Below are 27,545 nucleotides of genomic sequence, written 5' to 3'. Positions count from 1 at the left end.
ATTACCAGGCAAGTTGTTCAGTAGTTTGAAAAGAAAATTAGGAAGCAAAGTTATTGCCAAGACGCTGAGAAAGTACAAAATAAGGTTTGGTCAATTACTTTGGACATGAAGAAAAAGGTCACCGCTCCCACATTAACTCTAACTATGAAGGATGAACTTATCTTAAGTACAAAACAAAGCTTGGCTAAGTTTACTTGTGTTAGTAGCGGTTAGGATTTGTCCTCACAAAGATAAATCTAGGGCTTTAGTTCTCCTAAACACACTCATCTCGCACGTGTTATGTAACTTCTAGGTTTGGGTATGATATTTGCAGGATTCGCCCCACCGTACAGGATTCGCCCCATCGTTTTTTCTTATGCTATCTCAGATCCAGAACGTATCCCACCTGCGAAAAAACCAGAATGTCCATCGTTCTTTCTTGGCTTTCATTGTTTGACGTGGAACACGGCTGTTCCTTTTTAGGTCTTATTTTGTTCTTACGAATTGTTAATCTTGGGTATGTTTTGTTAGAAAAAACGCTTTAAAAAATACCAATTTTTTACATGGACTATGTTTTGATCCCTAGACCTATTGCCCATTAATTGTTTTTTCATTTGAATAGATAAAACAATAGTCCCACATTGACTAAAATCTAAAGAGTTTTAGACTTAAATACCATAGAATTGGCTATAAGGGCATGGTCCTTGGGTCATTAGACTTTTGTGCTTTGAGGGAAGGCCTAGACTAGGGCAAGGTTGCCTTTCCCGTCCGGTCGGTCGGGTCGGGCCGGGCTCGGGCTCGGGTTCGGGTTCGGGTGTGGGTGTGGGTTCATTAGATCCTATCTTTTTGCTGAAATTTTTGGTACGTGTTTTCCACACAAGTAGAAGAATCTCTTCTTTGTCTGCACGTGTTTTTTCCTGACTTCTTTGTCTGAACGTGCTTGTCTTGGCTTCTTTGTCTGTACGTGTTTTGTCCTGGCTCCCTTGTCTGTACGTATTTGGCTTGGCAGCAACACACTGCTCCATGCACTATCTTTAACCCAACATTACCAGTATTTCTGTCATACGCATGGGTTTTCTTTGACTGTCATACGCATGGGTTTTCTTTCTTGTTTGTAACTACACAAACACTATATAAGAGAGTAGTTGTAAGCTCAGAAAATACACACCACAGAGAAACATCTCTTCTACTCTTCCTCTGTTTTTCTGTAAACATCTCTTCTACTGTTTTTAAGTTCTGCCAAGCTCTAAGGGTACCCTCATTGTATGCTACATTGAGGGGTACTAACTGTAGTTGTATCCTGGAGGTGACTCGCCAACTGCTGTACCATCTCAGAGGAGTGGCAGGCGATATTGCCTTTAGGACAGCGTAGTTTACGTGCCTCTACATTTTCTGTGCATCAACATCAACAACATTATTTTGAGCTAAGTATCTTCTTCTCAGTTACATTATTAGTAATTTCTCCAACATGTTTTGCCCGATTTTGATATTTGAATCAGTTCCAAGGGAAGATGAAACACCAATTTTTGGGAACAAAAGATGTTCTCCATGATTTTTGTATTTGCTTTCGTTCCGACAGAAGATTAGCAACCAATTTTTGTATTTGATTTTTGGGAACAACAATCAGATTACAGGTATGATTTTTTTGGTCCCTGAAGAATCCAATTTCCGTTAGTTATTTGTATCAAATTTTTAGTAATTATTATTTTTGGTTGATAATCTGATTCCCTCAAGATGATAATTTTGATTATTTTTGAATAATTGATAGAGCTACGAATTGTTTTTTAGATCCATTTTTGAGCTACTAATTGGTTTTCAAATTTATTCTCTGTGATCCAAATTTTGACCTAATTGCTATGGTCCGTAGCAATTTATACCTGATTTCTTAGCTCACACATTAATGTTTCATCATGGGATTTTTCAGGTTATTTAAAATTAATTTTCTTTTAAAATCCGCCGTTACAGTTCTTCCTAATTGCTACCAGAGGAATTGCTCGGTTCCTTTGGCCTTCCATCTTCCTTTGTGTTATAATTTGTTTGCTTTCAATACATGTTTTGGTTAATTAATATGACAACCGTTTCATTTTCTGCCCATTAATCTTCCTGGCATTGAAGGAATGAAAATCTGCAGCCTATATAAGTCACCTGATTTTCAGAGGCAAATCACGCTCAACCATCACATTATTTCCAAGGAATTTGCATCCATCTTACCTCTTTTGAAGTTCTCCGCTGCAGTTATTCCAGGTGTTTAAATTTTGCAGGGTCATGTTCAATATGAGTTCTTCTTAATTCCTTTGCAGGGTCATGTTTTATTCAATTGCTAACCTTATTTGTTCCTTTTAAAAATCATTCAGATCGACCTAATGGATACTACAGTTCTGCCAAACCTCGCCTCTGCCGTACCGACTCCTGGAATCCTAACACTGAAAGACTTTCAGCAAAAAAATGGAATTGGCCCATGGATGACCCAAGTCCGCATTGTCCGGTTGTGGCATGAATCGGACTTCATGAGAACTAATGATGTGACCAGCCTTGATTTGCTCCTGCTGGATGACGCCGCAAGTAGCAAATCAAATTGAATATGATTCCAGATCATTTTCTAAGATATGAGCACTACATATTTTATTATAACATGAACAACATCGCTAAGATTTATCTGGTATGTAGTGAAATAGTTAAAAATGCATGCACTCTTATAACATCAAAACAGAGTGTTGCAATTTAAAATATTTTGTACCTAAAAATGCTTAAAGTTATGTACGAAGCTGTAGTTAGTTATGACATTACCATGTGTAGATTGTTATAACAATTTTTTTTGTATCTGCAGCCTCAATAATCAATCCCTTTATTTTTTTTTGCTGGAATTTTTATAACTAATAATAATATTATTGCCTTATTGTATCTCAGGGTGACTTAATACACGCAATTGTTCAGAAGAAGTTCATCTGGAAATTTGAACCCCTGCTAGAAGAGGGGATGCTGTTGTGTCTTAACAGTTTGACATTTGCCCCAGAAAAAAAAATGTTCCGCTCCACCCAGAATGACTACCGCGCGTACTTTAACTGGAATACCGATATTACTCCTCTTGAAACCACCAGTGCGTCGATTCCTCGCTACAAGTTCAATTTCACTGAGTTTGAGAACCTTGCAGCTGCTGCCGCAAATACTTCCCTTACTGGTGACTTACGTGAATCACTTAATATTTCCTTATTGTTGTATGCATATGTTGTAGGCGTGTTAACCAGCCACACAAACTTGCAGCAGCTTAAGCGAAATTCTGGCAACATATATTTCATGCGCGAACTGACACTGGAAAACATAAGGTGGTTTCGATAAAAAATCAGTTAACACCTGTGATTTGCATTTAGTTTAGTCTTTGATGGTTACGCCAACCTCACCCTGTTACATGTTTTGTCTGAAAACAGTTGTATGAGGATTAAGGCCACACTATGGGGTGACTCCACTTCTGAGCTTACCAGGAACCTTGAAGCGCATGAACTTAATCCACAGCCTGTTGTGGCCGTTGTTGCTGGTGTCTATGTCAAGGAATATCTAGGTACATAAATTTTAATGGCAAAATTGTTTGAATTTGTAAACAAACTTATCTATATTCCATACCTGCATATTAAATTATCCCTTGGATTATCCAGGCAAGGCCTCGCTTTCCTCGACCAATGCAACTAAAGCTTACTTCGACCTCGATATTCCAGAGGTGTTGCATACAAGAGAAAGGTATAATTTGTTTTACAAATTCAATCATGATTTCGAATGTTTACCCACAAACATAACTGAGTATTCTAGCTTATAATTTCATATTCGCTCAGGTCTTCCCACCGAACTCCGCCATTTGAAATCACTGTCCCGGCCAGAGTTGGTTACAACCAGGCAACCCAATCCATTGCTGACACTAGAAAGTCAATTTTCCAATTGTTGGAAACAAAGTGGGAATCTGGGTACAATGTATGATCATGGCTGCTACTCTCCTTTTCACTAACCCAAAAACGTATACGGTTATGTTGCTCCTAATATTGTGTTAACCGTGTTTCCATTTTTCAGGTACTAAACAGAAAGTTTGTAGTGCCAAGGCTATTGGCATTTCCACTGAGAAAGGGTGGTACTACCTGGGACGCCACAACTGCACAACTAAATTGGTTGGAAACACAAGGGACCATTGGTTCCCTAGATGCAAGGTCCAAATAGACGAACCGGTTCCCAGGTTCTGGCCATTATTCAATGCTAAATTATTACCTTTTCCTGCACTTGAAACTTGCAACTACTAATGATCGTTTGGTCCATGGGTTATGAAGATACCTTCTTAGATTGGAAGTTGAAGACTCATCGGGTACCGTCTTTTTTGTTGCCATGGACAGCGAGGTACAAAATATGCACCTTAGGCAGACTTTCCCTATATTAATTCTTAAATATACTGCAATTTATGCAAAGCCAGATGATGCAGGTCACTGTGTACGTGTACAAGTTCTCCCCAGCAACACTAAGCCGGCCACCTGTGTAGCATTATCCACTAAAATGAGTTAATTCAGGTAAAATTTGTCGACACGACAGGTTACAGGAAATGAGATTTCATGTATGTTTTTATTTGGTGTGCTCACACAACTGACAGGCATGTGCTTACTTGGTTCCGCAGGAGCAACAAAGTTCAACCTCAGGCATATCAGACCATACATGTTGAATGGCTGCCTCCAAGAAATTTAAAAAAGGTGCAATGAGTTTGGAGGAAATACCAAATTTTTGATATCTACAAGAGATTCATCCAATCCTCTGGAAACAGCTGCGACAACATGTATTAAAGAAGTTCAATCAATGATGAATTCACAAAATGAATCAGCAGAAGAAAAGAAACATGCCATGGCTATGGCTGCCGCTACTGATCACAAGCCAATTTTTCACAACAGAGTTCTTCCCACATCAACCCTCGAGCTGCAAGGGTTTTAGGTGCATGGGCTATCTTCAAGGATTACATTTTCTTTGATTTCGTTTCAATTAGGTATCAATTAACGGTCATCCTCATATAAACCCATAAATCTCTGTTCTAGAAAGTATAGCAGACATGAATCAATAATTTAAAATTAGAACTTAGAAGGAAAATACTTCTCATATCATTAAGATAACTATGGTTAATTTTTGGGTTATATGACGTCACATCTATAGTATCCAACGGCCACAAAACTGCTAGTTCAAATATGCTCTAGCACTGCTAGAGCAAAATATTTTCCCTCAATTATGTACCTCAGTTGGACAAATATTTTCTCCCCAACCCGTCCATGACAAGCAAAAATACATGGCATTTAAAGTTGTTTCCATAGAAAGTCAGGTCCAGGTAAACTGTCTAACACGATATTTTCCTTCAGTCAAAAAGGTTTCCCAGCAGCCCAAATGTCGATGAAAGAATCTGGACTAAAGAAGTTTAATGAGCACTAAACCAGGAATCAGGCTCTCTCTTCTATTTACAAATGTATAGTTTACAATCTGTGTTGAGCATTTGCTCCTGTACACAATGAACCGCAATAAGACGGATCACACTAATTGAAGTTGTGCTTTGCATGGACCTTTCAGTGTCTTATTTAATACCAGTATGTTGTACTTTGCATATTATGTATGTGATATAGAGTATAGACCGATGCCTGTTGTTACATACAGTTAGAAAAAATTCCAGGAATACGTCATTTGCCATATGACCAAATGAGGGAGCCAATGTAATATATACAAAAAAGAGTCGACTGCTCTACAAATAGAAGAAACCTTCGGTAAATGGCAGCAAAACTGAAGGGAATCACAAAAAAAAAAAAAAAAAAAAAAAAAAAAAAAAAAAAAAAAAAAAAAAAAAAAAAGTAAAAAAAAGTAAAAGTAAAATAAAAATGACAAACAGAAATGGTAAATGTAAATCGCACTACATTTAAGGAACCAATTTTGGGCATTGACAAAGTAACGACATGAGTAAACCAATTTTGGGCATTGACAAAGTAACGACATGAATAACATACGTAGAGTAGCATCGGGAACATGCGTTTGGGCCAAATAATTTTACAATGATCTCTTCCATCATTCCATGTTATTACATTGCTACTTTTAGTGTGCAGACAAAATTTTCACAAAATACAACGTTGGTGATGGATAGTGGAGAAATACAGGCATACAACTAGATGACGCAACAACGAGGGAAGACACATGAACCCCGACCGTGGGAATAGAGCAAACATTTCGATCTGAGAAGGTCCCATGCATTATGGATTATACCGGTTAATAATGTCCTAGGTTGACGGGTGATGCGTTATCGACTACCGTGACAGCTTGGTAAATGCTTAACAACAATGGGAAGGAAAAAGAGGAGCAACAAAAAAACAAAAATTCTACTCTAGAGGTATCGATGAGTTTTCATGACTAGGGCTGCACAAAACCGACCCTACCCGCCGATCCAACCCGCACCCGCCGAAAAATATCCGTACCCGATCCAACCCACCTAGACGCGGGTCGACTATGGGTAATAACAGCTGAACCCACCATATGTTGGGTCGGTTGTGGGTAGCAGCTTATGTCACCCGAACCAACCCGTCCACCCGCCTATCTTAACCCTAGATCTCCTAATTATTAATCCTAGCCGTCAATTCTCATATATAAGTCAAAAATCTAACCTAACTAGCCCTAATCACTTTTTTCTCTCCGTTTCTTTTTATCTTTCCTCTCTTCTGCAGACTTCCTTCTTCACTTCACCACTAAATCGAAATCACCTCCAATTCAGTTCGATACCAGTATACCACCGTCAAATTCCAGAAAGGTAATTTCATTACATGATTCAACTGAATGTTAGGGTTAATGTTCTTTGATTTGAATTGTTTTATTGTTAGAGTTTATGTTCTTTTGTTTTGAATCTCTTTATTTGATACTTTGATTGAAATTTGTTTTTCATTTGACGTATTGGGTTTGTATTTGTTCTTTAATTCATTTGCATGTTTTTTTTTTCTGTATTTGTTTCTTTTAAAAGGTTGAAAATAACTAATATGTTGATACGGAAGTAGATTTTTTTGATTTGGGATGTTTTTTTATCAGGATGTGATGATTTCCTAGGTTTTGATTTGTGGGTATGTTGATTTTTTAGGTTCCAGTATTTAGGTATGATGATTTGTGGGTGTAGATGTTGATGCCAATGTTATGGATGAGCTCATGGATTGCTTCCACAAGTAAGCGTCTTTCTTTGTTCATTTTTGTTTGTTTGTTTGGGAACGATCAGAACCAAATTTATTGTCAATCATCTTCCCATCTCTATATTCAATTGGGTTTGTTTGTTCTTCTAGAATGTATTTATCGCAGTTCTAACTTACTAGGAAGATAATTTGATATACAGGTAGAAGGGATATTATTAGTTTAGTTAACCAATGAATGGTTGAAGCTTATTTCAGTTTGTTTAGTTGTGAAATTCGGGTGTATGTAGTTCAGGGATGTTAGTTTTATCTAATTAGTATGCATCTGTGAGTCTTATATGTATGGATGTGTTGCAGATTCCGGTTGAGATCAAATGTTGACATTGAAAATATGAGTGAGGAATTTTCGTGCTGGCAACGTTTTGGTAAAAACCTTTCTACGTCGTCTGACTCGAAACAAGAACCTCTTGGCTGGGGTGCTGGTATTGACAAAGCCGGTCAGTCATCTACAAAAGGGAATAGTTCTTAATCAGAGAAGAATTGGTGGTAAATGAATTGAGGCAATTGCAGATGGGAATTTCTGTGCTGACGATATCAACCTGGTCATCGTCGTACTAATTAATTAGGGTTAGTTAAGTACTACTGTACCATGATCTGTTTATTCCTGGTATTCTATTATTTATTATCATGTGCCAAACTGCCAACCTTGGTTGGTTTTCCAGTTCCTATGCATGTGTTGAGATATAGAAAACTATTAGATGCAGTATTTTTGTTTTCTTTTTCTGCATAATAGTGTTTCAGTGTTGATTGTATTCTAGAAACCAGTAAATTTGCATCTGCGTGACATTTAGGCTTTAGCTGTGGATCTTTGAAGACCTAATGTGCTTATGTATGCTGAGCTGATCATCTGTTATTATCTAAATCTGTGTAGTTGTGTCTAGTAATTCACTATTCACTGCTCCTTCAGTTTTATCAATTCATTTTTTAACATGTGTTGCATTGTAAGAGAAGCTGGTTGCTAAGCTTAGCTCCTACTGCTGCATGTCCGGCTCAACTTTGTTAATGTAAGTATGTAACTAACTTGCATACTTCGTTTTATTTCAGGCTAGCAGAGCATTCAGGGGTAAAACATCCACATCTTCTCGGGGGTCGCTGATGGTCGCTTTATATGATCTTAGGCTATAGTATAGTAGGCAATAGTCTTTTATCTTTTGAGTTTTGAACAGTTGAACACTTGAACTCATTTCTTATACTTTGTTTTGCATGCACTTTGTAACTTTGTAGTTTGCACCAACTTCTTACTTCTCTAGATTATTGTCATTTGCTTAAACTTGGGTTCAGCTTTTTAATCCTCATCTGTAAGAGTCTTAGGTATGTATGTATGTAAAATTTTTTTTTGGTAAGTAATGTGTATTTTATGGTGGGTAACCCACCACCCACCCGATCCAACCCACTGAAAAGTGGGTCGGGTGAAAACCGACCCATTGTTATGTTGGGTCGGTTGTGGGTGAAAACTTATGTTACCCACCATCAGTGGGTTGGGTGGTGGGTGAGGCCAAACCCGATCCAACCCGACCCATGTGCAGCCCTATTCATGACATAATATTTACAATGAACAGACCGATAATGATCAAGGCCCGTGCCGTTACGGCACGGGTCAAGGCCTAGTCTAACATTCAAATTACAGGAGATGGACTGGTAGGTCGTTGGCTATATAATATAGCGTCCAAACTTAGGTAAATAAAATTGAAAGACGAAGTATTTCCCCTTGGGACGAACGCCGATACCTTCTTTGTCTCCTCCTTTCTGAGAGGTAGCTAGCTAAGACAGAAGCCATTCAAGCGGAAGGCCAAGGTGTCAAAATGGGAGAATTATTTAGAAATTCAGATGGATTGGCAGTTTGATTTGCTATACATATAGCGTCCGAACTTGGGAAAAATAAAATACTGAAAGCCCGAGAAGTCAGAGCGGTTTCCGATCAATCATACTTTAAAGCAACCGGAAGGAAAGAAAGTAGAAACCAGCAACTCCCTTGGAGAAGGGTCTTCCTTTTGTCATATTATGTATAACCAGGTATGCTTGCAGTTATTCCTCTCCCTATAAATTTCCTTTTTTGAAAATGGAATGAGAACTGGTGCTGTTAGACTCCGGGAAATAAAGACAGAAAAGTCGGAAATAAACGGCAAACATGATTCAAAAAAAAATACTTTGCCCGCACTGTTATGTCAAGAAAAAAGAAAAAAAAATCCAACTCTATATTAAATCTCTAGAGTGACACAGAAAAGGTCATTACATTTTTTTTAACTGACTCGAAATATTTAACAAGCTTTATCCTTATACCTTTTTCTTTTGAACTTTTTTTTTTATTTTTCTTCATAAAATCTACAATCACAGACAGAGAAGAACTAGGAAACCCTTCTTGTCAAAACCAAATCTCCTGCTGCTAATTTGGTGCCAGTTTCTGTTATCAACTCCATGTTAATTTCTTCACTTTCATCCGTCATCCAGAGAAGATAAGCTATTTCTTCAAACAGCAATAACTACCATGCCCAGCTATATTCATCTGATGATAATTGTCTTTAATGGATTGGGTGATATTGTGTTATCCCACGCTTAGGTGGCAACTTCCTTAATATGAAAAGCACCAGAGCAGATGGAAGAATTTCCACCAACTACACAACACAAAGAGAATCACGAGACAGAAATGAGAAAAAGATAACGGAACTTCTATGAAGAAAACCAAACTCTGAGCATATGTGAGGTGAGAGCATGATCATTATCCGGCATTGCACAAATTTTTCATCGGTGATTCCAAGAAAGGTGCAATAAGAAAATCAACTCAGTATACTACAATTCACTAACATTAGAATTGTGTAGCTGTCCTAAATCTTCTATCAACAGTGTCTGATATGTAGGGAAATGCCAAAAAAACGGTCTGATCAAGTGATATAACAATTGGGCTGCTTTTGTCATTGTATCTGAACAGTATTGCACACTAATGATCTAATTTTCAAGAATTCTACATATCAACTGCTTTCAAAAGCAATGAATAACAACTAGATCTTGAATCAAAAACCACACCTTAAGCCATAAAACACTACCTAATGAGACTTTGGAACTAGAGCCTGCCTACGACGTATAGAGATTTCCTGTCTGTCTACATGTTACAAATCAAAGTTACCTGATTAAGAACCAGCAAGACTTACCAGATAGTAGAGGAAGTTGAGAACTGGGTGGTTTAAAACATCAAGATCAGCTGCTTTGTCGAAGGCATTAAAGCACATCTGTGGAAAATATCAAGCGACAAAAATGCATAAGTTGACTGATGTACTAGACAATGAACAGCAGAGATCACTCAATGGACCACAGAAAATGGCAACACAATTGCCATGATTACTAATGCCAGTCAGCGTGAAACACCAGCCGTTGTGTTTCTTTGCGATCAGCAGAGACAAAGTGGAGTGGAGTTTCAAACTAGTTACATTTCAAAACACACTAAGCCTGATGCAAGCACATGAATCTAGAACTCATTTTGGGTCACTAATCATAGAATTTTACAAAATCAAGTATCCGGTGGCTGAACACAGCTAGGACTAACGGAAACTTTTAAATGGCTCAACTTTAGTTCATCTCATGCTCCCTTCCATGTATCTCTATATCTTTCCTCAATTTTTCTTGGGCCAAAACTACAAGTATTGAGCCAACTAGGCAGGATTTATAAGTTGTAAAGCTATTCACTGGGGAAGTTTTTCGTGTTTGCACATGCGTACGTGTGTGTGCTATTAAAAGAGGTGTACTCACCATTATGCATCTTGTGAGGAAACATAAGAAACATATGGTGGTGACATAGCCAACCTGCACAGCAAAGAGAAGTATATTAAAAAAGGAACAGAATTTATAATGTAGAGTAACATAAATATCGCACCCATAAGTAGTATATTGAACATTTGAAACGACAAACGGAAACACATTTACCTCCTGTAACTTTTTGCGCCGTCCTTTTGATTCAACAGGGAACCGTTGCAACATCAAGAAGAGCCTGCAAAGCATGATGGAGGGGTGGGGAAAGGAAAATTAATACCCAAAGTGATACGAGAAATGTGTTTCTCTTAGATTGTAGCAGTACAAATGATTAATATACAGTAACATGAGGCATCACACTGCATGCATGTGTGCTGCACGAACAAAAAGTTATATACCTTCCTCCATAGAGAAGAAACCCGAGGGCTGCAAATAATGATACACCTGTTTTCAAAGGTATGTTAGTTCAAAACTCGTTTTCTTATCTGAAAACATATGATTGCTATTGAACATCGTTTTAAACAAATTGCTCTTGTTAAGAAAGACAAACCTGCGAAAAATATCTTGGACAAGACTATCATAAGGTGGATAGGTTTCCACCACATGATCAACCAGAGAGCTACCTGCCAGCATTGGAAAAAAAAACAAAAAGATTAAACTAATATGCCCCGAATCCAAACAAGCAAAATACATTTTCAGCTTGAGCTTCACATAGAAAACATTTTGAAACCAGTCAAGTGTTCTTATAGAAAGCACATTGTTCTCTTTTCAGGTATAGGTCCCATCAAAACATTCAATACCCAGATTCAATATGCAAGACGACTCTCCAAGAAATTCTAAATTTAATTCTTTACCTAGGGGGGCAATCTAGAATTTCCATTTCCTGAAAACTAACAATATAGATAGAGTAAAGGAAGATCTTGGCTACAACTAGTGTGCAAGTTAGTATGTACAGATTAAGAGAGTCTCTACTAGAAGAATTCAGAAAGGAACACAAAGAATAGAGACAAAACAAAGGGTCGTGTCACCTTGAAGGTAACATTGTAAAGGTATTTCACCAACTTATTGAGCAATCTATAGTTCTGACCTTTTTCTTGTTTTGCAATCTAGAATTCTGCTATATTTCATGTTTCGCAACTGGTTGTTTATCTTATTGGGATCTAGTCTTATCGAGTTGGTACAATAGGCAAAAGTTAGTACAGCAATATTTCCAATGATTCATGGAAGTGCTTTATTATATGGGCAAAGAAATTGTACCATCGGATTCCAATATCGATACAAGAAAGAATTCACGTGTTTTAAAATATTCAACTCCAAAAGAAATCACCATGGAGAAACTGCAGAGGATATGCAAGAGATGCAGACAAATGCGACTCTGACAATGGAACACACATGCTTAAAATGCACCATGTCATCCAATAATAGTAATCGCTACCGAGTAAGATAACGAGGAGAAGGATATGCAAGTAAAAGGCATGCATAACAAGATGTATGCTGACATGGCTGATCATTTACAGCTGCTCCCTTCAGCTTTTGGGTTATCCCTTTTTCTTTGGTAATTCCTTGTCCCACGCCCTCTGGGCAAAAGCCAAAAGAAGGTGATTGATGCTTTGTCTTTTATAATTCGTAGAAGTCGAGGATGAAGTAATGACATGTTCTAATTACAGTTTTGGCAGCAATCATTAATATACTGTACATTGATACCCATGGCTATGTAGTAATGGTACACTGGCCAGCAAAATACTTACTCAAACATAGCCATTTTGGATAGTAAACTGCCACCCACAGAGGATGGTAAGGATACGCATAAACCATACATGAAACTTCCAACCAGACAGAAATGAACTTATTACCTGAATGGCGTACACCACCCCGTTAATTGTGAAGAAACTTGGCCGAAGTCCATCAGTAGATACTGCACGTGCCTGGCAAATTATGGTGACGAAATAAACAAAATGTTTCATCACGAATCAACCAGCAGATCCAGACAAACATAGTGCAACTGCAAATACAAACCTGGTAGTATATTTCAGCCCAGAACAGAACAAGGAGTGCATATGTAGTGAAGAATGCAAGACTGGGTGTATCAAGCAAGACATGCTGTAGAATCTGGAAACAATAAAAGCATTAGACACAATGTACACAAAAACTATCATGTTATTAGAATTACCAATAGAGATACTGCTTCCAAGTTCCAACCTCTGGTTTTATCCGTTGAACATCCGTTCGAAACACAAAGACAACAGAGCGAACTGCCAAACAAGAGAACGCATAGCATATCAGTAGAAGAAATAAAAAAGGCTATGTAATAAACATTAGCAAACTGAAATTACACCAAAATGCACATATAAGATACGAACCAGCATTCACCACAAAATTCAAGAAATGAAAGACCTTCTGTGTGGTCCAACCATACTCGGGAACTCTTAATTCTATCCGAACAAGTTGGATCTGCAATTAACAACAATCATTAATAAATCACATCCTAATCAAAACATCATTAATGAAAAAAAAACAGTAATTATAAGTTAAAACCCTAACTCCAATGCAATTAATTTATTGATCGCTATTCCCACAAACAAACAGTGTCAAACCCTAAACCAAAAAAACCCACCATAACCCAGAACATGAATTTCAAATTCTACAAAGCCCATAACAAAAACAAAAAAAACAATGATTCGTAAATTACCAGAGCGACAACAGCAACAAAACCATATAATCCAGCAAGGGTATGAAAAATCCGATTCTGCCAAATAGGTGAATTATTAACTTCTACCCACCAATCTGAAGCGTTTGTAAGTCTATAAGCCATAATAAAACTCGCTGAAGAAGAAGAGGAAGAATTCATCTACAAATCCGTCGCCAGGGAAATCTCAATAATAATCTTAATAATAACACAACACTTTCTAAAATAATTCGAAAAAACCAAATTTAATCTAAAGGGTGGAGGATAAAAATGAAAAAAGTGTGAACATCAAAATCAAACTAAGGATCTCAACGATGAGAGAGACAGTAGGATTCTAAGAGAGAAAAAGAATATTTTCGTTTCAAGTTTTTTCGATTTTTAGGACATGAAAATTGGATGTGCTTAACCAAAGACAGGCAATAGCCGGTAGTTTACAACGTGTCAATATTTTGGATGTGCTTAACCAGCTCATAAATGCTTATCTTAATATAACCTGGGGTAAACAAAACCTAATTAGTCTATTAATTGTTTCTTATTTAAGGCATCTGACTTATCTCAGGTGATTAAGTGACTTGCTTGACCGACTGAATTTGATGATGAGGTAACGTGGCAATTTTATGGATGTTCACAACTTCACATAACACCAAATAACTTGGTTTGATTTCAATTTTGGAGACTCAAAGTGTGTTGATAATACACACGTTATTGTTGATGGTATTGGGTTAACAATGCGCAATTAGACATGACGATATGTGTGCGAATCGAAGAGGTGGAAGTTTGATGATTTCCAGGTGAGCAGCATGATGAACACATCAGGGTCGCATGACGGACCCGCTGTCTATAGTATTTTTAAAATGACAGAAGTACTCCCAATTTGACTCTCTAGTGTCTCCCATGTCGGAAGGACAAGGTGGACTCCTGATCACATCATTACGCCTTTTTGGTGTCCATACTTAACCCATTATGTTTCAAAATGGAGAACCGGTAATGCAGAAGATTAGCTTAGCAAACGGGAATATTTGAAGTTTGAACCAAGTCCCATTGCCAAAATCCACTCTTATACTTGAAGAAAAAACTGAAGTGGAACGAAAACAATAGGAAACAATACTCTTTTTTTGTTTTCTTTTTGCTAAGCAGTAGTTTATTAAGCAAAAAAAAAATGTAATTTACACCGAAACCTGGTATAATTTGAAGTGGGACGAATATTTGGAGTATAATTGACATCGAATCCTGGATAGTTATTTGTAAAAAGATTTTATTTGTTTTTTCATAAAAGAGGATAAAACCTCATAATACATAATACATTGATCGGTTACAGGATTTTCAACATCATTCCCCTATCAACTGATCCAAAATATCTCCACCAATTCTTGACTTTCGATCCCAATTTTACAGACCTAAAAACCATTACAGAATTCCTACAGGGTCACAGGGTCTAACTAGTTTTTTTGACTGCAAAGAGCAGTGGTTGGATCAAATCCAGCCCCATGATTTCAAGAACATGTAAGTATAGCTTACATGAACTAAGTTTATCATAATCACAGTATCTTACACCAAAATCTAAATTACAGAGTCTTGAGTAACAGTAACTGTAGTTACCTAAAATCAGTGAGAGGCTAAAGTAGGATTCTAGAGTTTCTGAAAGTGAGTTACGGGAGGTTGAGCACGAACAATCATCACCTCAACCACGCACAGTGGCCGTTCAAAGGCTGCTTCAGTCACATGAGATGTTTAGGGTTGGTCTTAGGGAGGTGCGTCATACCCGTTCTGAGGTGCATAGTCAGGGAACAACGAGTGTTGCCGAAGTCCTGAAGACGTTATTGCTCTCAATCTTATGGAGAACCGCCTGGGTCTATAACGGTCTCTCTACATAGTCAGAGAACAGTGAGTGTCACCGACGTCCTGAGGGCGTTGTTGCTCTCAATATTACGGAAAACCGCCCAATCGTTCTTCTATGCAGAGGTGGGTCTCTTCCATGTAGTCAGGGAACAGTGAGTATCACCGACGTCCTGAAGGCGTTGTTGCTCTCAATCTTACGGAGAACCGCCCAATTACGTTATTCTACATAGAGGTCATGATGAAATGCAAGGTATCGAACGCTCAGCTAGTGGAGGCCTTTCGAAAACAAATTCACCATGGATCGTAAAATATGAATCATCACATGCCTGAAAGCCGTGTCAGAAACATGCAGTATCATGATTTTATGATGCGTGTCGTAACCACAACAAATTAATTAATATTTTTCCACCTAATTAACAAGTAATATAGTGTAGTCAAGTTCGTTCCCACGAGGAGCAAGAGTTTAGTTGTTTAATTGTCACAAAAAGGGGGGTTTGTTTTATAAAGCAAAAAAAAAATAAACAAAGCAATTAAAAAGATAAAGTTGAAATCAATAAGAGAGACAAGATCAAGGAATCCTTCTTCGTTGCAAAACAATGATTCAAGTTATGTTTTTCATCCACATGTTATTATTCACAGATTATCACCAACCGTAGGATAGCAGGTTCGCTTAGCTAACCCCAAAACTCCTTATTTCACTGAGTAACAGGTCCGCTTAGTTATCAGATTCTATTCAAAAGAACCACCTTGAGGTTCTCTTACAAGATGTAATTCCCCGAACGTATTAAGATTTATGAATTTAGGTTTAGTACTAGTAGTTAAAATCGGTTCGCTTGGTCCTCTTTCTAGCGTTGTTTTCACACACAATTGCTCCACGGAATCCCTCTGCAAGGTCTCGTGTTTGCTACTTGTGTAAAGAGTCAAGAAACGATTACTTATCCCCTAACTTTCACTAGATTTAGATAAAATTAACAAATCAATTTAGCATGCACTCTAAACAATCTATCAATTAACCATGAATGTATAAACATTCTTATTAGTAAAAACAAACGATAATCATGTGAAAAACTTCAAAGTAGATTTAAAAACAAAACTCAAAACATGTTAAGAACTAGGAATTCTTTCTCAATCAATAAGAAAACTATCTACTCATGTTTTTGAAATTCACACAAATAATTAAAAGGAGAATTTTTTAAGTTCACAAATAATTAAAATAAGAATTTTGAAAAGCAAACAAAAACACAAGTGTTGTGTGTGTAGAGGTAGTGTGTATAGAGAACTTCTCTATTTATAGGCTTCAATTTCCTAGCAATCCTCTTAGGAATAGAATCCCTTTCCCTTTGTAATTTTTCTTTCCAAGTCCTTGTCTTTCTCAAATCTTCCATCTTCTCTTTCCAAATTCAAGCCCAATTCCTCAATCCCATGAGTCTAGAGAATTCTTTACAAATATCTGCACTTTTGTTCGCCTGAAAAAGTTCTCGGGATCACCGGAATCCGGCCTGAAACGGCACCGGAATAGTGTTGCAGGTGTCTGGAATCTTCTTCTCTGATAACGGAATATTCCGTCAGATGTCGTCAAACTAACAGTCGTTGTCAGTCAGCAGGGTCAAATAAAGAGTGAGTTAGCTACTTAGTCAGCTTATCTGAGTCGGTCTTAGTCGGCTGAATTACTGAGTTGGATGTATGGATCGGTCATTTGAATTATTGACTCGACTCGTCTGATTGGGAAACCGGCCGAGTTCTGGCTGTTTACAGGACTTCCCGGCCAAAACCAGGCCTCACTTTTCAGCTTCATACCTGCTAAGAAACCTGACATACATCTAAGGTTCACAACCCATATCAACTTCGACTCAGAATCATCATTTCTAGCTTCAAACACAACTGTAGCTGCTTCCAGTCCATCTTCTTCCATCTCTGAAACTGGCAACAATGATAACTCACCATCAGAGTCTACAATTCTTCACAACAACATCAAAATACTCATATCCTTTTCCAACAGACTCTTCTCAATACCCATCTTAACTCGAATTAAACAACAACAATGTCTCAGTTCTTAACAAACCCATATATAGATCTTTCCCAGAAAACCCATATCAATTCTACCACTGATTTCCTCTTCTTGTTTCAGCAGCAGTACCATCATCAATTTTAACCTCCAATTCCATCTTCAGTTCAATCAATTACAGAGACCGAATCACCAGATTCATCATCTTCTCAATATCACAGTGAGCTTCTCTTCCTCTTCAATAAATACAAAGTAGAACTGAGTTTACCCATCTTCAATACCCCAAGATCTATTTCTATCGATGACAGTGATTTCATAAACTAGCTTCACTTTGTTCTTCACAGCAACCATCAATCTTTCCTCACTGAATTTCTCGATCTGGTCTCAACACCAACAGTAGATACTTCCCCATCCGATTAACAACAATAACCCCTTTCTGATATCTCGAATTTCATCTCAAGAACAGCAACAGATCGAACCAAAACTCCATTTCTTCGTTCTTCCACAACTGAATCAAGTGACCGTCACCCAAATCACCAACAATTCGAACCACACTGACCCATTTTATCAATCGATGGGAGAATCATTTCTGTTTTCTCAATTTCTTCTTCTGCTTCCTTTCTACAACTGCAATTCTTCAATCTCTGTGCTCAAACTCAAAACCCCTTTCTGATTCATCACTCAGATCTGGTCTCGGTGATAACTGCAGCTGCTGCCTTTTTTTTCTTTCTCAATTTCTGGTGGGACTGAAAGAAAGAATGAAAGAGTCACTCGATTTTAGGGTAGGGTTATAGTTTAGGGCAGGATTCAGACACCCATGTCCCATAGTTTGGGATAAGAACCACCCCAGATTAGGGTGCCTATAACATATGGTCACCCCTTAACCTCAGTTGGTTGTCTTTAATTATTCTCCAAAAGAGAGTTGCTCATTAACACTTGGGGTCGGCTCCAGATAGTGTCCGCCCATGAAATGAAAATTTAGCCCTTTTTGCTCAAATTGGATGATTTCTTCTTCTTTTTCTCCGTATGACTCCAGAGTACCTAATAACTCAAAAACACGCGTAAAATACATAAATTATAAGAAAACATAGCAGAGAAAGCATAAATAATAGAAAGTAAATGAGGTGTATTCTACACCCTATCATTTTACGATTTTTTCCTTTGTTGAAAATCTACCATCTACATTAAGTCCCCTGCTTAGTGAGGGACAATCATGTTCCGCGGTAAGCATTAAATGGTGATTTTCATTGACGAGATCAGCAGTTGAACTCAGTCGTGCAAAGGTATTTTCAGAATCCTCGATTTGCTCCATTGGTGTCATGTACGAGCAAATGTTTGGGTGAGGACCCTGATAGTGTGATAAAGTGTGATTCCGTGGTCACAGAGAGATGAGGCACTGCTGATTTGGACGTTCGGGCATCCTGTCTTGGTCGTTTTAATGTTTGTGTGCCAGATCCCAGAAAGAAATCCTTGTTTTCTGGAACAGACGTTCGTCCATTCGTTAGTTAAGAAACAAACAGAATATAGCGATAAAAATTTGTCTATGCGCTTTCACGAAAGTCAAAATTTTATTTTTTAAATATGTGAGATTTCACAAAAGGGAATAAACTCTCGTTTCAAAGGTGGATGCTCGCGAGAGGGAGAAAAAATATATATACATATATTTTCAAAGTCACGTGAGTTTCACGTTAAAATATATATTTTTGTAAAATCAATGTTTTGATTTTGAACAACTGTTGAAAGTAGACAATTATTCACGGTGAAATAGTGTTTATATGTGAGTTTTCATAATTTTAGAATGGACGCCTGTCCAATTTTTGAAAAATCAGTGAATGTTCACACAATGAAAATTTATATGAAATCAAATTTTGATTTTCAGCAATTGCTAGAAGTAAACAATTTTGATAAAATATTATTTGTATGAATTTTGTGATCTGATAGTGTATGCACAAAACCAATGAGTGTTTACTCGGTGGGAGTCACTCACACGGTGTAAATTATGTGAATTGTTCACATGATGGAAGTTTCGTGAATTGTTCACAGTTTTATGAAAATCACGTTATGGTTTAGAATAACGAATTTTGTTCGTCTTTGCAGGTTTGAAGGAGCGAACAAATTCTCGAGATTGTAATCACTACAGCTAGTGAAATTGTAAATAAGTAAGAGTTGTATGGTTACCATTTTTGTAGACGCTGTTGTGAGAACCTTTATTCCATGATTCATTGTTTTGTTGAATCATGTGCTTTGTATGAACGATGTGCTGAAATAGCCACTTTGCAAGAATGACTGACTCCCATGATGATACTTCCAAAGATGGTGTTTCCAGAGATTACATCTCTGCGGATGAAACTTTAAGAAATGGTACTTCTGGGACCTCTGAGTGATGGTGAGAGATCCTTCATACTGAGTTGTACTCCTGGTTATTTCATTAGCTTTACCACAGGATGATCGTAAAGTGAGATCCCAGATCAATGTAGACTCCATGTAAATGGAAGAAAATCTACGGAAGCGGAGAACCCAGAAGTAAGGACTGCATGATGTTAGCAAATGACATGCAGTCCCCAGCCGTTTCTTTGGTGAGTTGTTAGCGCTCCTTGTGTCATGACTTTGCCCGTGCAATTAGGATCAAAAAACCAAGGTTTGTTATTTCTTTTTAGACTTTTGATCCATCGATTGACGGTCTTCAACTTTTTCCGGCAAAAAATTCAGGAATCCAGCACTGATGAAGAAGTCGATGTAAGTATTTCTTTCGTGCAAGTGATAGTGGCATCTCCTTGAATGAAATAATAATAATAATTGTTGTTGATGAATCCATGAAGGAATTATCGTGTATGAACAAGGTATTGATGCTTCTCATTCATCCTTGGACCATGGTGAGATGGAGAATTCTCAAAACCCGAAACCGCGTGAAAGTAATAACGGTTCTAATGATGACTCCGACAATATTGGTTCTTCGAACGGCTTAGAGACCACTAAAGTAAGTAACCATATTATATTTTCTTCATGGAAGTATGAAATTGCTGACTTGTGAATTAATTAATGAGGATCCATGTGAGTATATGATGAGTGCTAAAAAGTGCATATTTCTATATATTTTTCTTGGCATTTAACTCATCTTTTGTGCATTAATTCTACATTTTATCCCATATTCTGTGTTTTCGTTGTTTTCAAGAATAAATACTTTTCTTAATTAATTTTGCATTTTTAGGTACTAAATAAAGTCTGGTTATCTCACGGAGCGAAAAGAGCAAAGGAACGGCAAAGACTCTCGCTAGGAGGAAGCGAAGAATGATGTTTGCAAGAGCCGGATCAACTAGAAGTGGGCTTGAAGAGGAAGAATTGTTCTTAAAGAAGATATGGGCTTGGCATACCCAAGACCCAAAACCCTTACCCAAATCCATTTCCATTATCCATACCCATTTCCATGAGAGCCGTCAGATTGGATCCATCTCATCATCCAACGGTCGCCTCATCATTGTGCATCAAACTCCGAAGCTCCTGTCAAACACTATAGTACCTAATTCCATCTGAAGCCGTCAGTTTTGTTGTATCTCATCATCCAACGGTAGCTCCTATCGCGCCGTTGGATCATTCCATCACCTTTTCATCCTACGCTTTCGCTTCGTTGAGCATCAACTTTTGATACACCCGCCTCACACCCTAGCATCAGAAACCTACACCCTCAACCAAACAAACCCTAATCCCATTTCCATCGTTCTTTTCTCTTCTCTCCTCCCTCACCTCTGCAAAACTCTCTTCTCGTCTGCAACACCACCTCCTCTACTGTCTCCTCTGCCGCAACCATTTCTATCACTGCCACCACCTCCATCAGCTCAGTCCTTCCCCCAAAACCCATCCCTCTACTAGCATAGACATTTTACAAAACTCGCACCTCTTTCTCTGAACCCAATGGTGTGGGATTTGTAAAACATCTCGAGCTAGTATTTCAGAGACGACAAGAGCAGCAGCAATAGCAGAGGAGAAGAAGTACGAGCATGGGTCGAAGCAGAAATCACAGTGGGTGAGTTGAATTGAAAATTCCCAAAATCAAAATTAGGGTTTCAAAATTTAGGGTTTCTGAATTTTGGGGGAAAACATTGTACTATAAATTGAGAACATTGGGTGTATGTAAAACTTATGCCTGGGCTAGCCAGAGCTTCACCCAAGAGGACTGGACTAGCCAGTTCCTCAACTGTCTTTAGTTCTTGTTTGTTTAAATGCAATGTTGTTTCAAGTGTAATTTTCATGTTCTAAGCTCATAACTAGGGTGATGAGGAAACCCTTTGGGCCATTGCTAAGTTTCATTCAGCTATAAACATAATTCTTGTTGTGCTTGAAATGTTTAGGATAGTCTTAATCAAAGCACTTTACATTTTGCTCTCACAGTGCATATCATGTATGCATTGTAGTTAGAACACCACCATGTGATTGTGCTACAGCTCATGCTTAATTGTCTGTTATGAATCCTCTGACTAGTTGTACTCTAAATCAGACAATTAGTACTTAGGATGAATACTTTAGTTGTGATTAGAACATCCTTTAGGTTGTTAAAACACCTAAGTGGCTTCTTTGTGGTTAGTTGCAGTGTGAGAGCCCCAACTACTACTAGGATTAGAATTATCTTAGTGCCTTTAGCTTCCTTTCTAACCCAACCCTTTGATGAGCAGCAGGCATAGAACCTCCACTGCCATCTAGTTAATCAGTTGAGCCAAGAAGCTCACTGATAACTATAAAAGGGACAAGATTTATGTGGAACTAGGATAACTTAGTCTAGGTGAAATGGTGGAATCTAATCCCTAGTCTTCACCCAAAATCCCTCTTTCCTTTACTGTTTCTTGTTTTTATTTGATTCCCTTTACTTCTTTGCTGTCACTTCACTGCCTTAGGCTCATTGCCTTTGTTTCATTAGCTCACTGCCACTGCTACACTTAGAGATCTAGCTTAGCTAGGAAACCTTCAATCACACACACCTAGTCTCTGTGGTTCGACCCTGACTTGCACACATCTACTACAACAGACCCTGTGCACTTGCAGGTATAACAAGTAGGCTTCTTTCTTGCTCTTATTTTACACTCTTAAAAGCCTACCAAGTTTTTGGCGCCGTTTCCGGGGACTGGTGCTGTGTTGAAGTTGTTTTCTTGCTTACATTCCTGCATCATAACTTGCATATTCATCTTTTAATTGCATTCCTGCATGAGTATTTAGTGTAGCATCTAGTGTAATTTTCCTGTTCTTTGTAGCTTGCTCTTAACTGATAACTTTGTTGAGTAACAGGTGCCTTCTCCAACTGACCTGTTGCTTGCCAAGGACCTGTTGCTGCTTTACCTGCTGCTGCCTGTGGTGCTGCTGCCAACAGCTGTTGTTGCTGAAGCTGTTGCCCCTGCTGTTGCTGAAGCTGTTGCCCCTGCTGTTGTTGCTGTGACCTTGCTGTGAGGGCCACAAACTAACCTGGTGTTGCTGCTGTGTCCTGCCAGGCCAAGCCTGTTGCTGTGGCTGAGTTGATCTGGTGGTGTTGTCTGCTGCTGCTGTAGCTAGACCAAAACACAACTGGGCTACACAAGCTAAGGAAAAGAACAAGGCCCAACTGGGCTGTGCAACTAAAAACAGAGCAGCTGGGCTGTGCTTAAGCAAGTAAGCCTAAACCCATTAAGAGAACCCAACCTGTGGGCTTCCATTTTTAATTTGTGGGCTTGTAATAATTTTTTCCATTTTTTTGTTGGGCTTGTAATTTAAGTTAACTTTTGGGTTTGTATTTGAGCTTAACTGTGGGATTGTCCCTATCAAAATTTTGAGTTTCAAAAACCCAACAAACAACCTAAACAAGTTTAACTGAACCTACCAACTCAGCTGGGCTTCGTTAGTTTCTGGGCTTGCTGAAGTCGTTAGTGGGCCGTGTACCCAAACTCTAGGCCGAAAGTTGGGCTCTGTTTCACAACAATTTTTCCAAAACCCAACAGTGGGCTTGGCCTTTTATCCCATAAACCAAAGTTTTCAAAACCCAATAAACCAAAGTGTTTTCTTTTCCCACTAAGTCCAAATTTTCTAAAACCCATTAAAAACCAAATTTCTTTTTCAAACCCGACAAAACCAAATGTTACCCATAAAAACCAAAATTTTCCCAAAAATCCAAACCCATTAAAAACCAAATTTTGGGCTTTGTAACATAGTTACTTAGCTTTTGAGCCCAATCATGTCTAGATCTTGGTCTACAGTTGGGGAATACAACAAATCCCTTAGAGAACTTGCGTATGGACATACTTCACGTCATGAGCCTCCCATAGACCATGATGCCAATAGTTAGAGGAATTATTATGGACATTTTCAAAGTCCCGAGCTTCAATACATGAACCCCACTGACTATTCGCACATGCATCGTTCGCCACAACGTGAAAATGAACATTTTGCTAATGCCTCACTCACACAATCATCTCTTGTGGATCAATTAGAAGCTCGAATCACAGCTTTAGAAATGCAATCACATGAGGAATCTGTCACATCTAATTTTCTTAGGAAACCTGAAATCTATGCATGTCCCGCATGTGGTAGTTTAGACCACCCTGTTGAGAATTGTCATATTTTGCAATCTAGAGAAAATCCAAGGTATGAAATGCCCATAAATTGTGAGGCTGGTAGTCATTGGGACCATAATCAAACCTTTGAGGGTTGCGATCAATCTTTTATAAACCCTAATGACCATGCACACATGTACCAATCACCACAATTTGAACATGAAGAATTTTGTACTCCCATGAATTTAGACTCCACCACAGAAGCTTTCAGACTCAATGAGCAAAACTTCGATAGATCTACATCACGAATTCAGGCATATTTAGATCAGATTTTGCTTCACCTACAAAAGGAGGAAATTCATGAGGAAATGTATGTTGTCCCTAATGAAGTGTCTAGTCCCATTCATGTAAATGATGTTGAATATGAACCTAATTTAGAGGAACATGAATCGACTAATGACACCACCACTGTTAATGAGGACCAATATGCATGCTACCATGATGATGATTATGATGATTATGATGATATGTTAGAAGAACATGAAAATATTGTGGAACCTGTTGGTTCAATAACATATGGCTTCTCGCCCTCGACCTTCATGAATGTTGTTTTTTCTAATACTCATTGTAATTCATATGATTTTGATATTGACATGGGATTCGTACAATTATTCTGTGAAGATGAGCATGATATAGGAATAGTTGAATCTTCTGTAGACACTAATGTTATTATGCATGAAAATATATTTGATGTGTCTGATTCTCTACCTAGGTCACATTGTGATATTTCTCCTGATTTGCCGATGCATGAGAATAAATCTGTTGATGATGTTGATTCTGATTGTGGGCTTGCTAATTTATTTGATGAATGTGAGCATGTTGTGACACTTGTAGAAGACTTAGGAGATATTGATTTGATTAATAATGATGTGCCTATCGTCCTGCCTGAGTCACAATCTAATGGCCTTCCACCCAACCTAGATTTGGTTTGTACCGATATTGTCAAACCAACTTTTCTGAAAATTCCCAACCTAGGTTTGGAACTGTGTGCTTCCCAAGTCCTTTTGGACTATTTTGCATCTAAGTATAATATCTTTGAGGAGCCACAGTTGGAATTAGCATGTTTGCCCGTCCCTAGCAAAGTTCATTTCGAGCTAGACCTTGTGCATGATGAACCCCCAAAACTGCGAGATTTTGTATCCAAAATTTTATCTGTTGAAAAATCCAGGTTTGGGGGTAGATCATTTTTTTTCACAGCTTCACTTGCATGCCTATCATATTATTATTGTGTGAAGCTGTTGAAATGTCTACACTTCGTCTTTTGGGTTGATCCTCAACTCTTTAGATTGTTAGTGTATGGTGAATTTTTTGTATATAATCCAGTAGATAAAAATTTGAAAAACCCTTTTGTTCCTTTTGTATATATTTTGCTAATCCAATATGATCTCGGATGAAATATGTTGGATTTTTTCCTTGAATAACGGAGTTCTAATCTTGCTTTCGCCGACATTCGGGTATTCTCTTTCCTTTTTCTCTGCTCGGCATGGTCCTATTCGTATGTTGTATTATAATTTTATTCACCTTTTGAAACATTGAGGACAATGTTTAGTTTTGGTTTGGGGGTATAGAGTAGATATCCCGATAACATGCTTTATTGAAAAAATTGAACTCTTCCTTTTTGAAAAAAAAATCAAAAATCAAAATAAAAAATTGAAAAAACGATAAAAACATAAAAATGGAGCTCATTTACCTTGAAATGTTGACTCTTGTGCAAATATGTATTTTTATTAGGATTCTTAGTCTAGATATTTAGGCACCCCTGATTCTAGCACAATTCACATAGTGATAAGAAACTTGCACGCGCACGATCTACCAATACATGTATAGCCTCATACTTGAGGTGTTCTATCAGAAGTTTTAGTTGCCAATCACTTTAAAATACTGAACAAAACTTGACTAGCTTGTTCTTTGGTTGGTTGGGATAGAAGGTGGAGGTTACATTAAGAAAGACAACCATCGAATTTAACTGGGTGCATCAAAAAAGGCTACCTCTTGCAAAGTGTCATGTAATTTTTTGTTTCTTTTTGTTATGTATCAAAAGAGCTACCATATGTAAAAATCAATTCCTTCTTCAAAAAAAAAATGTATATATTCAGAAAAAAAAAAGAAAAAAAAATAAATTAATTAATATCAGAAAAAAAAAATTCAAAAAAATCAAGTATTTAGCAATTCCATTCTCTCTTGTCTAAAAATAAAAGAGAGTAGCCAATGTAAATAAGAGTCATGTAAAGAGTCATCTTTTGTGTTTTTGTGTTATAAGCAAGGAAGGGTGTATGCCATTGATGTACAACGCGAGTAATTGTGAAATACCTCCAACTCATTCACAATTCTCGTAAAGTCCGGACAACTAGCTAGATTTCGACCTTGGTTCTTAGCCTGAGAAACTATCTCTTGGTGATTAGTAGTCATAACATCCGCTCTTTCTTTACACATGTGTAGATACACTTTACACTCTTATCACATGTATTTATTTGTTATCAGTGTTAGGATTGTGCCTTAGATAGCTAGATTGACATCTCCATTTTGCTGTGAGCTTAAACTGTCTTGCACATGTCACATTTGATGGAATATGAGCTTATATTTTGTCCTAGAACTTTGTAGGTACGTTCTAAGCAAACCTTCACGAGACTTCACTCGTCCACTAGGGACACTTAGTGGTTTAAAAGGCTTATTGCATACGCTAAATGCATTCGAGAGACCAGCGACAGTGGTATAGGTAGGATTTCCTTAGTTTTTTTTTACTTGAGGACAAGTAAAATTCAGGTTTGGGGGTATTTGATGAGTGCTAAAAAGTGCATATTTCTATATATTTTTCTTGGCATTTAACTCATCTTTTGTGCATTAATTCTACATTTTATCCCATATTCTGTGTTTTCGTTGTTTTCAAGAATAAATACTTTTCTTAATTAATTTTGCATTTTTAGGTACTAAATAAAGTCTGGTTATCTCACGGAGCGAAAAGAGCAAAGGAACGGCAAAGACTCTCGCTAGGAGGAAGCGAAGAATGATGTTTGCAAGAGCCGGATCAACTAGAAGTGGGCTTGAAGAGGAAGAATTGTTCTTAAAGAAGATATGGGCTTGGCATACCCAAGACCCAAAACCCTTACCCAAATCCATTTCCATTATCCATACCCATTTCCATGAGAGCCGTCAGATTGGATCCATCTCATCATCCAACGGTCGCCTCATCATTGTGCATCAAACTCCGAAGCTCCTGTCAAACAGTATAGTACCTAACTCCATCTGAAGCCGTCAGTTTTGTTGTATCTCATCATCCAACGGTCGCTCCTATCGCGCCGTTGGATCATTCCATCACCTTTTCATCCTACGCTTTCGCTTCGTTGAGCATCAACCTTTGATACACCCGCCTCACACCCTAGCATCAGAAACCTACACCCTCAACCAAACGAACCCTAATCCCATTTCCATCGTTCTTTTCTCTTCTCTCCTCCCTCACCTCTGAAAAACTCTCTTCTCGTCTGCAACACCACCTCCTCCACTGTCTCCTC

General features: G+C 37.9%; 2 protein-coding genes across 6 annotated transcripts; one reads left to right on the top strand and one right to left on the bottom strand.

Moving 5' to 3' along the window:
* Nucleotides 1-1,391: 1,391 nt before the first annotated feature.
* On the top strand, nucleotides 1,392-5,129 carry LOC113303240. Of its 5 annotated transcripts, XR_003337362.1 has the most exons (12): nucleotides 1,392-1,613; nucleotides 2,095-2,223; nucleotides 2,334-2,638; nucleotides 2,887-3,157; nucleotides 3,241-3,302; nucleotides 3,405-3,535; nucleotides 3,630-3,711; nucleotides 3,804-3,939; nucleotides 4,036-4,195; nucleotides 4,287-4,353; nucleotides 4,436-4,520; nucleotides 4,625-5,129. XR_003337362.1 is itself a non-coding variant. In XM_026552270.1 (11 exons), the coding sequence occupies exons 4-9, from the start codon at nucleotides 3,020-3,022 to the stop codon at nucleotides 4,177-4,179; spliced, it is 690 nt and encodes a 229-aa protein (XP_026408055.1). In that variant the 5' UTR covers nucleotides 1,392-1,613; nucleotides 2,095-2,223; nucleotides 2,334-2,638; nucleotides 2,887-3,019; the 3' UTR covers nucleotides 4,180-4,353; nucleotides 4,436-4,520; nucleotides 4,625-5,129. The 5 variants fall into 5 exon arrangements, 4 of the variants coding, with proteins under 4 accessions (XP_026408055.1, XP_026408052.1, XP_026408054.1 ...); XM_026552270.1 differs by having other exon boundaries at nucleotides 3,244-3,302; nucleotides 4,036-4,353; XM_026552267.1 differs by having other exon boundaries at nucleotides 4,036-4,353.
* A 4,230-nt stretch (nucleotides 5,130-9,359) lies between these two features.
* Nucleotides 9,360-14,014, bottom strand: LOC113303239 (protein TOM THREE HOMOLOG 1-like). The gene is made up of 11 exons (XM_026552266.1): nucleotides 13,627-14,014; nucleotides 13,298-13,388; nucleotides 13,137-13,189; nucleotides 12,954-13,046; nucleotides 12,791-12,862; nucleotides 11,488-11,560; nucleotides 11,336-11,381; nucleotides 11,112-11,175; nucleotides 10,938-10,991; nucleotides 10,343-10,420; nucleotides 9,360-9,808 (listed from the first exon to the last, which is right to left on the bottom strand). Exons 1-11 carry the CDS (start codon nucleotides 13,783-13,785, stop codon nucleotides 9,716-9,718), a joined length of 876 nt encoding a protein of 291 aa, XP_026408051.1. The 5' UTR covers nucleotides 13,786-14,014; the 3' UTR covers nucleotides 9,360-9,715.
* Between the last annotated feature and the right edge of the window lie 13,531 nt (nucleotides 14,015-27,545).

This window comes from Papaver somniferum, chromosome 8 (genome assembly GCF_003573695.1).
Source record: "Papaver somniferum cultivar HN1 chromosome 8, ASM357369v1, whole genome shotgun sequence".
NCBI classification, from domain to species: Eukaryota; Viridiplantae; Streptophyta; class Magnoliopsida; order Ranunculales; family Papaveraceae; genus Papaver; species Papaver somniferum.
Note: the sequence above shows the minus strand (reverse complement) of the source record. Positions and strands in the feature narration are given on the sequence as shown.